At 42.8% G+C, this 13,842-nt stretch overlaps 1 protein-coding gene across 16 annotated transcripts in view; it reads left to right on the top strand.

Annotated features, from left to right (window-relative positions):
* LOC135899025 (uncharacterized) overlaps nucleotides 1-13,842 on the top strand; it is a 42,931-nt gene that overhangs the window by 24,006 nt on the left and 5,083 nt on the right. For 4 of the 16 annotated variants that reach the window (XR_011508834.1, XR_011508837.1, XR_011508835.1 and 1 more), the window contains one exon: nucleotides 11,680-11,758. The exons of the other annotated variants lie outside the window; for them this stretch is intronic. Coding sequence is in view for 1 of the 4 variants with exons in the window: in XM_065428287.2 (XP_065284359.1) it covers nucleotides 11,680-11,726 (47 nt within the window). In the remaining 3 variants the exon portion in view is untranslated. Of the gene's footprint in view, nucleotides 1-11,679; nucleotides 11,759-13,842 lie in introns of those variants that run through there. 16 annotated transcript variants of the gene reach the window in all.

Genomic DNA, 13,842 nt, shown 5'->3' with positions numbered 1-13,842 from the left:
TAATGATTGTTATCAGTACCATAATATTTTTTGTGCACTGGTTTTTGACCGTTTACGTAGTCACCCATTAAAAATGGTGATATGCATTCCTTTCAATGTGTGCACAAGTTTCCCATAGTGTTGACATAGATTAACATCTACTGATTAAGCGCATTTTTCTCTGCGAACATCATCTTGTTGATGATGCAGTCTGAGCTCAGAAGCTTTTGATTATCTAGGAGGTGTTGGCACAGACTGCGAATTCATGTATGGATATAGCAAGCCATCATAGCAAAAGAAGTCGCATACGTACTACTAATTATTTAGCTCCCACATGCAGGAATGTTGTCTGTGCATCTGTACTTTAATTTTCCGTTTCCTCATTTCATATACATTTCATGTAACTGTAGAAGTTATTATCCCCTATGCTTTCTGTGGCATGATTGCCTATTTGTTTCATTTCATTTTATTTCTATAAAAACCCAATAGGGGCATGACAGTAGGAGCTGGTGTACATACATTCACATTATACATTGGTTAGCAATCACAAAAAGGGAGTAGAGCCTTGAATACAACACACATGAGCTGCATGGATACTTAAATCCAAAAAGTACTACATACGGTGGACTCTGGATAGACAAAACTTGTTTTACACGAAAATTCCGGATAAACGAAAAAATGGTACCAACTTCGGTTGGCCGCCCATTGACACAGTGTTAGCAAACTTGGGAAAACGAAACTAATTTTTTGGGAACACTGGTTGAATTAAAATTTAATCAAAAATCTCACCTACCCCATTGTCATGTAAAACAGGAAAAGTCCGACAACCAGGTCACATGGCGATGCTACAATTAATAAAGAAAATCCAGTCCATGGGGCGATTGCAGAAAGGTTAATGCAGATTAAAGATGTTGAAGTTCTGAAGACGTTTCCATCATGAAGACTTTGTTAGGAAAGTAATGATCCCTGAGCAGGAAGTGTATTTACTATAGAGTACAGTGAAACCTCGTTAAACCGTAGTCAGCCGGAGCTAGGAAAAAGTACGTACTAAACGGTAGTACTGTTTAAGCGAAATAGCATGAGATCGCCCACTTATCTGTCGAAAACGGAACTCGGAGAGAGTGCGATGAAAGGGGAAAAACATGCCGTATTTATTCACTTCGCGGGACGTAAATGTTATTTTCGTTTGATATCGCGGCGACCTAGCACGACGACAGTGGCCTCAAACTTACTGAAGCTGCGTGCCAGCTTCTCAGCCAGCCCCCCTCCTCTCGGCAAACACTCGCACGGCAGATTCTTCGTTGGCGTTACGTATTCTCCGTGCACGCGCGCAGTAGTGCTGCATAAGTCCCGGGGCAACTTTTTCATTGCTGGGTGCCGGAGTTCGGAAAACTTTTCGTTTGGAATAGTTACATTATCGCGCCCCTGTTCTCCTTGCGACGATCGCATTCATGAGGCTGACGTAACGCGCACCTTCTGCCACTGTCGGGCCTGAATAGCCCGTGCTGTCGCTTTCCGTGTCGTCCTCATCACTGTCGCTAGTTGACACTTCGGCAACAACAGCGGCAAAGATGGTGAAAAGTCGAACCTCGTAGCCGACATCTCTTTGCGGTCGCAGCAGCGCTGCCGAGCAACTTCGCATTCCAAATGCCACACACTGTAGTCAACAGCAGATCCATATCGCAGGCCAGCGCCGACTTCTTCGTGTCACGTTCAGTAGCACGGACGATGTCTCATTTTTCTTCTATGCTGAGCACCCGGCGTCTTTTTTATCCTAGCTTCAGCATGACACGAGTCCTCGCTTGCACGACGCCACAATGCTCTCTGGCACGGCGTCCATGTGGCGTCGCAATGATGTTGATGTTGATGCGGCTTCACGTGCAAGCGCACAGGGCGCTTGGAGGCCGTTGTACCGATCTCTGAGGCTTGTTGTTCTGCCGGGCCGCCCGATGGAGACGACGCACCGCCGTGTTTGCGCTACGAAAAGTGGAAATGCTACGTTTTAACCGATACATACGCAATAAGCTGGTACGGTTTATGCGGATACAAAATACATTATGTTCAATGGCCACTGAGTCGGGGAATTGACTTTACTACTTTTAAACCGAAACTACTGTTTAAGCGGGTACGGTTTAACGAGGTTTTACTGTAGTTAGGATGTTATTATCAGGCTGCCACTGTTTGACACATCGTTCACACCGTCAGGAAGGGAGGCCCAAGATGATGCTCTTGTTTATTCGCTTAAAGGAGAGAGGCGAAAATGTTATCGGTCATGTTCATGGCAAAGACTGATTGTATTGACAAAGACATGCATTATACTGCTTTGGGGCTTGTTACTGTCCACAATTAGATGGTAAAACTAGATGGTTCCTGAATGCCGGCAGCACTACTCTCTGATTAATAGTGTTTTATGGCGCAAGGGCTACACAACGACCAAAGAGTGCCAGTAATGATGTTTAGTAGTGCGGTAGAATGTTGCAAACATTACTGCGGGTATAATAGGTTGAGATGCCTGCGATGTGCTGCAGTGGCTTAAAGGCCTAAGAATTAGAAAACGCTAGTCTTGCATTTCTTGAGGGATTTTTTTAATCACAGTACCCACAGCGCCAGTTTGGCATAACAGTGAGGTGGGGGGGGGTAGAAGTACATATATCATTGACAAATAAATGCAGTTAATATAAAATACATCAAGAGAAAAAAATTACAGTTCAGGGCCAATAGCTGACACATCAACAACAAAAAGATAATAAAAAATAAATAAACAGAGCATAACCGTACATGCATGAAGTGAAACTAAGCGGTTCTGGTGATGCAAGCACAAAGTACAGAAAAAAATTGCAAGTCAGATGGCTGAAGCAAAGGCATCACTTGAAGATAGTGATACAACATCACTAGGCAACCTGTTCCACTTACTGACCGTCTTAGGAAAAAATGACATCTTAAAAAGCTCCGTTCTACATCTATACTCCTTAATCTTACGTGGGTGATCACGGCTGGCAGAAGTGTACTCCAGTGGCTTCATGTAGCTATCACAATCGAGGCCGGTTTTAGAATGATATATATTGTGCAAAATTTGTAATCTCAATGTTTTTCTACGATTTTGAAGTGTATTCCAGCCAGTTTCGTTTGTTTGGGATGTGCTAAAATACCGAGTATAATTTTGAACCACGAAACGGGCTGTTAAGCTTGGTACTCTTTCTAGTTTCTTTGTCTTTCACAGTCCATGGGCCCCAGATTGTACAAGCATATTCCAGTATTTGTCTTATGTTAGTCTTGTAAAGCAAGTTCCTCGTTTCTAAAGGAAAGCATTTTGCACTTCTGCGTAGCATAGCAAGAACTCTACACCCCTTAAAATTATATAGTTAACATGATGGTGCCAGCATAGTTGAGGGATCAAGTACACCTCAAGATATTTATATTCATACACAGATGCAAGATTTGTCCCGTTAATGCTATACGTACATACATGTGGTGACCTTTGTCTCATAAGGCACATCTGCACAGTTTTACCGAGATTTATACTCATGTCCCATTTATCACTGCAACCTTCTATAAATCCTTCTGTAGTTCATTGTAATCATTGGGACCTTTCATAACACGATACAAAATGCAGTCGTCCGCAAACAATCGGATGGAAGATGATATGCCAATGGTAATGTCATTCATGTATAACAAAAACAATAGCGGACCCAAAACCGAACCTTGAGGCATCCCCTATGACACATCAACACCATGCGACCGCTTACCGCCAACGACTATGCGTTGTGTCCTACAATTTGAGTATTCTTTTATCCATTAAACAACCATTCTATTTATGTTGTACCAGGACAACTTTTCAAACAGCAAAGTGTGGGACACTATGTCAAAAGCCTTCCTGAAATCTAAAAAGATGCAATTTACACAACCCCCTTTGTCAAGAGTGGATGCTAAGTCGTGTGTTAATTCTGTAAGCTGAGTAATACAAGAAAAACCACTTCGAAATTCGTGTTGCTGAGGGATCAATAAGGAAAACAAATTTAAGTGAGTCACAAGCATTGGTATAAACACGAAGTTTCTTAAGGGAACTATTACTTATTCATCTATAATTCTTAGCGAAATCTTTGCTCAGTCACTTCAAACTACCATCCTTCCGAATGATTGGAAGGCAGGGATGGTGATTCCCGTACATAAGTCTGGCAGTCGGTACTCCCCACTTAATTACAGACCTATATCCTTAACTAGCATTCCCTGCAAATTAATGGAGCACATAGTTTACTCACACCTGGTTTCATTTCTCGAGTCAAACTTATTTTTCACCCCCTACCAACACGGATTTAGAAAACACTATTCCTGCGAAACACAGCTTTTGTCATTCACTAATGATTTATTCCAGGCGATGGATGCTAACTTTATTATTGAGTGCATTTTTTTAGACTTCGCCAAAGCATTCGATACTGTTTCACACGAATTACTCTTAACTAAATTAAGTAACCTCAACATTGATCCTAACGTGCTTGCTTGGATCAAGTGTTTTTTGTCTAACCGTTCCCAATTCGTTTATGCTAATGAATACTTCTCTTCCACTGGTCGAGTAACCTCCGGTGTACCGCAAGGCTCGGTTCTGGGACCATTATTATTTTTTTTATTTATATTAATGACCTCCCCGACCAAATTAAATCATCAATTAAGTTATTCGCCGATGACTGTGTTCTCTATGGTGTCATTTCTAACCCTGGCGACTGCTATACTCTTCAATCAGACATTGGCATAGTAACATCATGGTGTGCTAGATCCCAAATGAAGCTCAATTCTAATAAATGTAAGGCGATGCGTGTGTCCCGTGTTGTAAGAAATACCACCCTTCCTACGTACAATATTAACAACATACCTGTAGAAAATGTATCATCATATAAATATCTTGGTACCTACATTACACACAATCTTACATGGAACATTCATATAAATTACATTTACGGTAACGCTAATCGCATGCTTGGGTTTTTACGACGTAATTTTTCATCGGCAACTGCAGCTGTCAAGTTATTTCTGTACAAAACTTTAGTGAGACCTAAACTTGAATATGCATGCTCCATTTTCGACCCTTCTACTCTAAAGCTAAAAAACACCATCGAATCCATTCAAAACCGAGCTGCTCGTTTTATTCTTTCGAATTATTCTCGTCGAAACATCATGGTGTGCTAGATCCCAAATGAAGCTCAATTCTAATAAATGTAAGGCGATGCGTGTGTCCCGTGTTGTAAGAAATACCACCCTTCCTACTTACAATATTAACAACATACCTGTAGAAAATGTATCATCATATAAATATCTTGGTACCTACATTACACACAATCTTACATGGAACATTCATATAAATTACATTTACGGTAACGCTAATCGCATGCTTGGGTTTTTACGACGTAATTTTTCATCGGCAACTGCAGCTGTCAAGTTATTTCTGTACAAAACTTTAGTGAGACCTAAACTTGAATATGCATGCTCCATTTTCGACCCTTCTACTCTAAAGCTAAAAAACACCATCGAATCCATTCAAAACCGAGCTGCTCGTTTTATTCTTTCGAATTATTCTCGTCATGCAAGTGTCTCATCAATGAAACTAACCCTTCACTTGCCTAACCTAGAGTTACGTCGTAAGTACTTTCGCCTATGCCTTTTTCACAAGATTTATTACTCTAACGAAACACTTAAGGACGAACTAATCTCCCCGCCATCATACATATCGTCACGCACGGATCATCGTTTTAAGGTTGAAGTTCTAACTTGTCGCACCAACGTTTATTTTGATTCCTTTATACCAAGAACGACGAATGACTGGAACCGCGTCCCTGCCTCCATCACTGCCATTTCTGACGCCACCAACTTCAAGAATATTGTTAATGAATTTGTTTGCAGTAATCACCACTCCTCTCTGTAATGCCTCCGGGCCTTGAGAGTATGACAATAAATAAATAAATAAATAAATAAATAAATAAATAAATAAATAAATAAATAAATAAATGATGTTGCTAAAAAGTACATGCTCAAAGATCTTCCAAAGTACCCTAGTCAAGGACACCGGTCGATAATTAAACACAGATTGTCGAGGTCCTGACTTCAGAATAGGAACAACATTCGCAATTTTCCAGTCTGCAGGCAACATTCCGCATGTCAAGGACTTAGCCAAGAGTGCATGAAGGTATTTAGACAACGGGCCTGCACAAGCGGAAAGCAGAAAGTTTGGCAAGTCACCGATACCACTGGCATTAGTGGTACTTAAACGCTCAAGTTGTGGTTGAATGCCCCTCCTGTCGAAGATGATGTCATTCACGGGTTCCCCTCCGATAAGCCCGTAGTGAAACATTGAATCAGTATTAGTTGCGGGTGCAGAAAAAACAGAACTGAAGAAGGAGCTCAAACATTCTGCCTTATCTTGATTATCATGAACAAGAGACCCATTGTGTTGGAGCACAGGAATTTACACTTCGTCTTTTGTATTCTTCTTGATAAACTGCTAGAATTCTCTAGGGTTACTTTTTAACCTAGAATGAAAAGAAGCATAAAAAATACCTTTCGCGTGTGATATTGCGGAATTCGCCTCATTTGAAGCTTGTTGCAATTGTTGCTTTTTCTAGGGTGTCGGTTTCTTCCGTATGCCTTGTATACTCTATACTTTTTTTCCTAGTGTCCTACGAACTTCCCTCGTGAACCACGGCTTACTTCTACCACGCCTTGCTGTCATTATCCATGACCAGACGAATTGGTCTACAACTTGAAAATCTTATTTTTAAGTAAACGCCAAAATTTGTCTACGTTCAACGATTTTGACAATATTTCAAATACGTCATAATACGAGTCCAGTGCCAACGAAATTTCGACTTGTGCCTTTCGGTAGCTGTATATCCGTCTACCTGCGCTATTAGTGACATTAATGTACTCCAATTTCAGTTAGCACAAAACAGCATTATGGTCACTTATGCCTGACAAGCACAGGTTGCGTATCCACAGGCAAATTAGTAAAAAGTAAGTCTAGCACATTACTTCCATGCATAGGTTGGCACACCAACTGCGATAGCACAAATGAGTTGTATAATTTCATCAATTCCTTAACCGACGCACTAGACACATTAGCTATTGTAGCATTTTGCAACCAATTAATTTCGGGTAAATTAAAATTACCACCGATCGCTGTTGCTGCAGTATCGTGTCACCGGGCCCAGGGTTTAATTCAACATCGCCACATAACAATAGCAGGAAGCAAAATGAAGCACGACGAAGGAGCAAAAAGTGAGTCGTCCTCCCACGAGAAGGTTGCCTGGCCCCTGATCGTGATCATACACTTGCGGAAAGCACGGGTTGAAACCGGCAAGGCAAAAAACACACTGCGCACATATATCATCTGAACCAATCTGCACGAAGAGCAGCAAAGATGTGACTGGCACAGCAAAGTAGTGCTGGTTTCACACCCCCAATCCAGACTGAAGCTCGCCGCCTTTTGTACATGAAAGTGGTGCTTACTAACAGCCCATGGTAGCTTGACCAGTGTTGCGCAACGTTCAAAAGCGGCAGTACTGCAGTATTCCTCAGTGTTTTTGAAAACTGTCAGCTGCGCTTGACAAGTTGGTAACTTGCGACAAAAGCCCTTGAACGATGTCCACTTCGGTGATAACGGGGCAGCGGCTCGTAAGTGAGCCAGCACCAGCCTGCACAAAGAGCAGCAAAGACATGAATGGCACAGCCATTGTAGTGCCAGTTGCACGCCCCCCTGGATGATCATGTAGGATTTGGGATAGCATAGGGAAGATGAGTTTAAAGCAGTAAGATATATTCTTCAAAAAGCTCACGTCATTAAGATAACAGCCGGTTGAGAGGTAACATTGGCTCAAACGATAGGAAAAACCCAGGGTTCATTGGTAACTTGGCATGGTAACGTTCAGGAAGGTACTTTTTTTCGCGTAGCTTCCATGCCGGGGTATTGTATAAGAACATGTATGGCTGTGAGTTGACTACCACATCTGATGCAAGACCGGTGGATCAATACTGGTTAGTAAGTACGAGTGTGTTGCATGCGTGTGTCCTATCCTCAGTCTCGACATGATTACTTCCTCCTATCTATGCCACTGTACAGGTGTTTGTGCACTGCATGGTTGGATGATGAGAAGTTGGTTATTATTTTCTGTGTCCCAAGCTTCTTGCCATGTGCGATGCAGTATTGCTCGAACAAGAGGTTTCATATCTTCATATGGCACATAACTTACACCTGTATGGGGTCTTAGAGCTGCTAAAGCCATATTTGCGTCTGCCGCTTCATTACCAGGTATACTAGTATGGCCAGGTATCTAGCAAATTATAATAAGTAGCCCTCTCTTGTAGGCTAAGGATAAGCTGCTGATGAGAGTGTTTATCGCTGGATCCTTTCGCTGTTTTTCTAGATGTTTCTAGGTGTAGCACTACTATCAACGCGAGGCCTATGCAGAATAATTGAGAATCAATTCGTGCATGAGCACAACCTTGCACAAAATAAGCTGCACTAATAGTAGCAGAGTGCAGTATGGTCTCTTTTTTTTCCACTACAGTGAAACCTCGTTAAACCGTAGTCGGCCGGAGCTCGGAAAAAGTACGTACTAAACGGTAGTACTGTTTAAGCGAAATAGCACGAGATCGCCCACTTATCTGTCGAAAACGGAACTCGGAGAGAGTGCGATGAAAGGGGAAAAACATGCAGTATTTATTCACTTCGCGGGACGTAAATGTTATTTTCGTTTGATATTGCGGCGGCCTAGCACGACGACAGCGGCCTCAAGCTTACCGAAGCTGCGTGCCAGCTTCTCAGCCAGCCCCCCTCCTCTCGGCAAACACTCGCACGGCAGATTCCTCGTTGGCGTTACGTATTCTCCGTGCACGCGCGCAGTAGTGCTGCATAAGTCCCGGGACGCCTTTTTCATTGCCGGGTGCCGGAGTTCGGAAAACTTTTCGTTTGGAATAGTTACGTTATCGCGGCCCTGTTCTCCTTGCGACGATCGCATTCATGAGGCTGACGTAACGCGCAGCTTCTGCCACTGTCGGGCCTGAATAGCCCGTGCTGTCGCTTTCCGTGTCGTCCTCGTCACGGTCGCTAGTTGACACTTCGGCAACAACAGCGGCAACGATGGTGAAAAGTCGAACCTCGTAGCCGACATCTCTTCGTTGTCGCAGCAGCGCTGCCGAGCAACTTCGCATTCCAAATGCCACACACTGTAGTCAACAGCAGATCCATATCGCGGGCCAGCGCCGACTTCTTCGTGTCACGTTCGGTAGCACGGACGATGTCTAATTTTTCTTCTATGCTGAGCACCCGGCGTCCTTTTTATCCTAGCTTCGGCATGACGCGAGTCCTCGCTTGCACGACGCCACAACGCTCTCCGGCACGGCGCATCACGGCGTCCATGCGGCGTCGAAATGATGTTGATGCGGCTTCACGGGCAAACGCACAGGGCGCTTGGAGGCCGTTGTACCGATCTCTGAGGCTTGTTCTGCCGGGCCGCCCGATGGAGACGACGCACCGCCGTGTTTGCGCGACGAAAAGTGGAAACGCTACGCCTTAACCGATGCGTACGCACTAAGCTGGTACGGTTTATGCGGATACAAAATACGTTATGTTCAATGGCCGCTGAGTCGGGGAATTGACTTTACTACTTTTAAACCGAAACTACTGTTTAAGCGGGTACGGTTTAACGAGGTTTTACTGTACTGCAATACCAAAGCACTCGGACATTTCTTTAATGAAATGATTCCTGGTGACTTTTGTGTCCTTCACTTAAACGAAACTTCAGATAAACGGAACACATTTTTCTGTCCCTTCGAGTTTCGTTTAAGCGGAGTATACTGTACAAGAACAGCACAAACAATGAATCTGAAAAACAAATCCTGTAGTTGTATATACCGGTAGATTATCTGTTATGTGTGAACCTAGGTGTACAGGTTATGGTGACAATTTGGTGGGGCAGCTAGTTCCAATTTGTTGCTGCATGAAAAATGAATGAGCTTGAAGAAGTGGTAGTATGAGTGAAAGGGCGGCCAACTTGGTAGGTGCGCCGAGTGCGATGTGGTATGCAGACAGCAGGAATAACATTACTGTGGTTGATTAAGTACAGTAGGATGAAACTTACATAAAAAGGGAGTTGAGATATGACAGTGTTTAGCGAGGGTATATAGAATGGATTTTTTTTCAATAATTACATGCTGTCATTGTAATAGTAGTTTGAATGGATGAAACTTTTGGCACGGTTTTGAACTGATTCGAGCTCATTGATTAGATATTATTAGGTTAGGCTGACGAGGTAATTAGATATGCTTAGTGTGGGCTTCAAGCGGCACATGCGTATTCAAGTTTTCGTCTTAATATGGTCTGATAGGCTAGCAATTTCACATGCATAGGGGCTTGTTTTAAGTTAGTTGTTGAGAAACAAAGAGACTTGTTTCAAGATAGCATGATGTTAGTAATTTGGGTGCTAGTAAGGGTAACACCAAGGTAGTTGTAAGACTGCACAGTTTCTATGTGTACATTATCACGCAAGGGTGAGCTAGTTGGTTATGTCGGTGGGAGAATACCGCTAGTTTGCATTAATTTGTGCTAAGCGTCATTAACCTGCAGTCACATCATTGTTGTGAGTGGTTGATATGTTCCTGAAGGGAGATTTCATCAAAAATGCAAATATTGCTGGATACATGCAGCGGTAAGTCATTAATGTATATTTGCAGTACTAAGAAAAGGAGAGGCCTGCACAGAGTTCAGGAATTAACTCGCCCAGTCTAGGAGTTGGTGTAATGAAAATGGCGACGATTCCAGAGACAGTGTAACTTGTGATTGCCTGGGTTACGTGTGTCGCACAGTAGGGGCTCTCGGAAGGCCTTATCTTCCCTGGCAGGCATGTGATTGGGGAACTACGAGCTATTGCAGAAAATCGACAGTTTTATAGCATTTAATCAACTGCTTTGTGAAAGCTTAGCTTCATAAAGATTTCAACATCTGCAGCAGGCCTGTAATCTTTTCCTCTTCCACGGGATGGGAACAAAACTTCTGTGTTCACTTTACTAACATTTACTTTGGCACCCGCTTTATTTCAGAACACTGGTTAGGAGTGTACTCATAGCTGTTGGGTAGTTTGTGGAGCTGCTTATGACATGCTCATGCCACAGCCGCCACGTTTTCTTAGTGGCTATGACATTCTACTACCGAACATGAAGTTGCAGGCATGATTTGTAGCCACGATAGCCACATTTCGATTTGGTGGAATGCAAAATTGCTCATGTACTGATTTCTGAGTGCAGGTCAAGGAATCCCAGACAGTGAAATTTAAAGTGGAGCCCCGTACAATAATGTCCTTTTTTGCCCAGATTGTTGTTTAGAGACCTAAAATCTCATAGTCCAGTGCTTAATGCTACATTCCCACTACCTGCTGATTATTGAAGTTGCAGTGTAACTTGACTGGGCAAGTGCCAAGTGTTTGGTTGCTATGGTGCTTAAGATCCCGTGACTTTTTCTCTTTTGCAATGTGTGACTGCCAGTACTACACATATGCTAAACTTGGCTGATCGTGTTTGATGGACATATTTGACTTTTAAACAAACTTATGATCTAATACTCTGCTGGTTCCTTTAGAGGATAGGCCTTTTCTGTTTCATGTAACATGACTTGCTCCTTGTTTGTGTGCTGCTTCCTGACACAACTTTGATTTTTTGCAGGCACAGCACGACATTTGCAAAAGCTCATCAGAATGTTGGCAGAATAAAAAACTCATACTTCAGCTCCCAAAATGCAGGTTTTTGTCACATTCTTCTGCAAGCTTCCTGCAGTGCCGTTTTGTATTGCTTCTCACGTACATGGGCATGTGCAAAGAAATTTATCCTAGGTATCCAGCTTGCAGTGTTGCTTAGCATCGTGTGATACTACTGAACATAATAAAACAAGGCATTTTGCGGGCTTGAGACTCTAGTGATGTTGCTTGCTCTACTACTGATGATCATTTCAATTCTCTGTGATTCCGTGGTATTCAGTCATGTTTGGCTGGAATGCAAGAAATACTTGTTTGCATAGGTTTAGGAGGTCTAAATCAGTCAAAAGACTCTAGTGCAGCATCTTCTGTACCCCACTGTGTAGTTTTGAGATGTTAAACTTGACAATTTGACTTTTCTGCATTGTTTCTCATGTTACAATGCGTGACACAGTAGACACTAAAACAGTGACAGGACAGAACGTTATTCTACACAAGATTATAACGGCAAACTACTCAATGAAATGACATGCACAAGTATAAAAACAAAGCCACTGACAGCCGAAGCTTTAGTTGTGCTTTCAGGAACTGGGCGTAATGTGGGAGAGCAGAGAAAACCAAGTGTGTAGGTGCATTGTGCTATGAACATTTTGTGTTCGGCCAGAGCACGATGAAAAGGTTTAAGATTAGTGGTAGGAGGAATGCATCCAAAACTAACTACTTTCACTGGCACTATGCTTATGCATAAACCACAACCATAGACGATGTCAAATATCGCACGAATACTGAAGTTATCGTAGCCTATGCTAATTCTATTCATACTTCTGGGTTCACGCTTGTTGCGTTATCAGTCGTCTGGAGTTATGATTCACAGATGCAACAGCATTACTGGCTTTGGTACTAGGCGGCCATAGCCCTTGGCTTACGATGGCATTATTTCTTGTTTGCGAGGTACATGATTGTGGTGTTGTGAAGCCACACAGTGTTTCTGCATCATACATTTATGTTTAAGTATACTGCAAGTTGGTCAAGTCTGAACTGATGCATCACAAACAATGTGCGTAAGGATGACACAAGCAAATAATGACAAGGATGCTTTCTTTGTGTGCTCGTTCTTTTGCTGATTGTTTATAATGACATCTTAAGCAACCATTCTTTACAATGACACATCATCTTCTTAGCTAATCAAGTAAACTTGTTCATTAGGCCACACCCAAAATAAATGTTTTCTTTTCTTGAACACAAGGGCATTTAAATTAATGGTTTCCTATCCTGAACATGAAACGTTATGCAGGGAATTGAAGTGATGCAAAGCATTTTGCAACCTCTGTGGCGTCGACCCTATGACCGTGTGACTCGACTGGCTTTTTGACTCTCACTAGTTATGAGTTCGAGCAGGTGCTCATTGTAGAGCTCGGACATGCCGAGGGTCAGAAAGAGTGTGGGCTTGCCTAGCTGCTCAGTTGTTGCGAACATGTTGCTCTTCCTCTGCATCAAGTAATATGCATGGGTGTATCTACCAGAGGGTCATGGAGGGCGCATTACTCCCCCCCCCCCATCCATATATGAATGTGGGCACTTTCCACTGCATGCTGGAAAGTCCAACAAAACAGCAGCTGAAGCGAAATTGTAATTCTTAATAGAGTTACCACGCAAGTAATGCTTTTCTTTACTACGCATCTCTTGCTTGGACAGTGAGGATTGTGCTTTCTGCCTCCTTGAGATGCCCTGTAGCAGACGATGCGCAGGATTTGCCATGCACGCTCGCGTTGCATACAACGCCTGGCGCTGGGCAGTTTACGCCCTAGCAAACTGTCAGTTTGTGCAACTTTAATCATGCCCAGTTTTAGTAACCGTTATATCCGTATTTGAAAAGACAATCAGCTTGCTACATTTAACCTGCGGGCAACGGGGAGGTCCGGATGAAGTGTTACAGTCAGCCGCGCTCAATGACTGGTGTGTCTTAAGGGATGAAAATTTTGGATTATCAAATGCTGGAACTATTTAATCTCTGCTCAGAGATAGCCTACATAGCATTGCAGTCTCAGCACCTTATCACCATCAAAAAGCTAATCAAACATTTTACAGGTATAACTGGCGAGTTTCATTGCGTGATCATGACTTATTGTAGACA

Source organism: Dermacentor albipictus, chromosome 10 (genome assembly GCF_038994185.2).
Source record: "Dermacentor albipictus isolate Rhodes 1998 colony chromosome 10, USDA_Dalb.pri_finalv2, whole genome shotgun sequence".
NCBI lineage: Eukaryota > Metazoa > Arthropoda > Arachnida > Ixodida > Ixodidae > Dermacentor > Dermacentor albipictus.
Note: the sequence above shows the minus strand (reverse complement) of the source record. Positions and strands in the feature narration are given on the sequence as shown.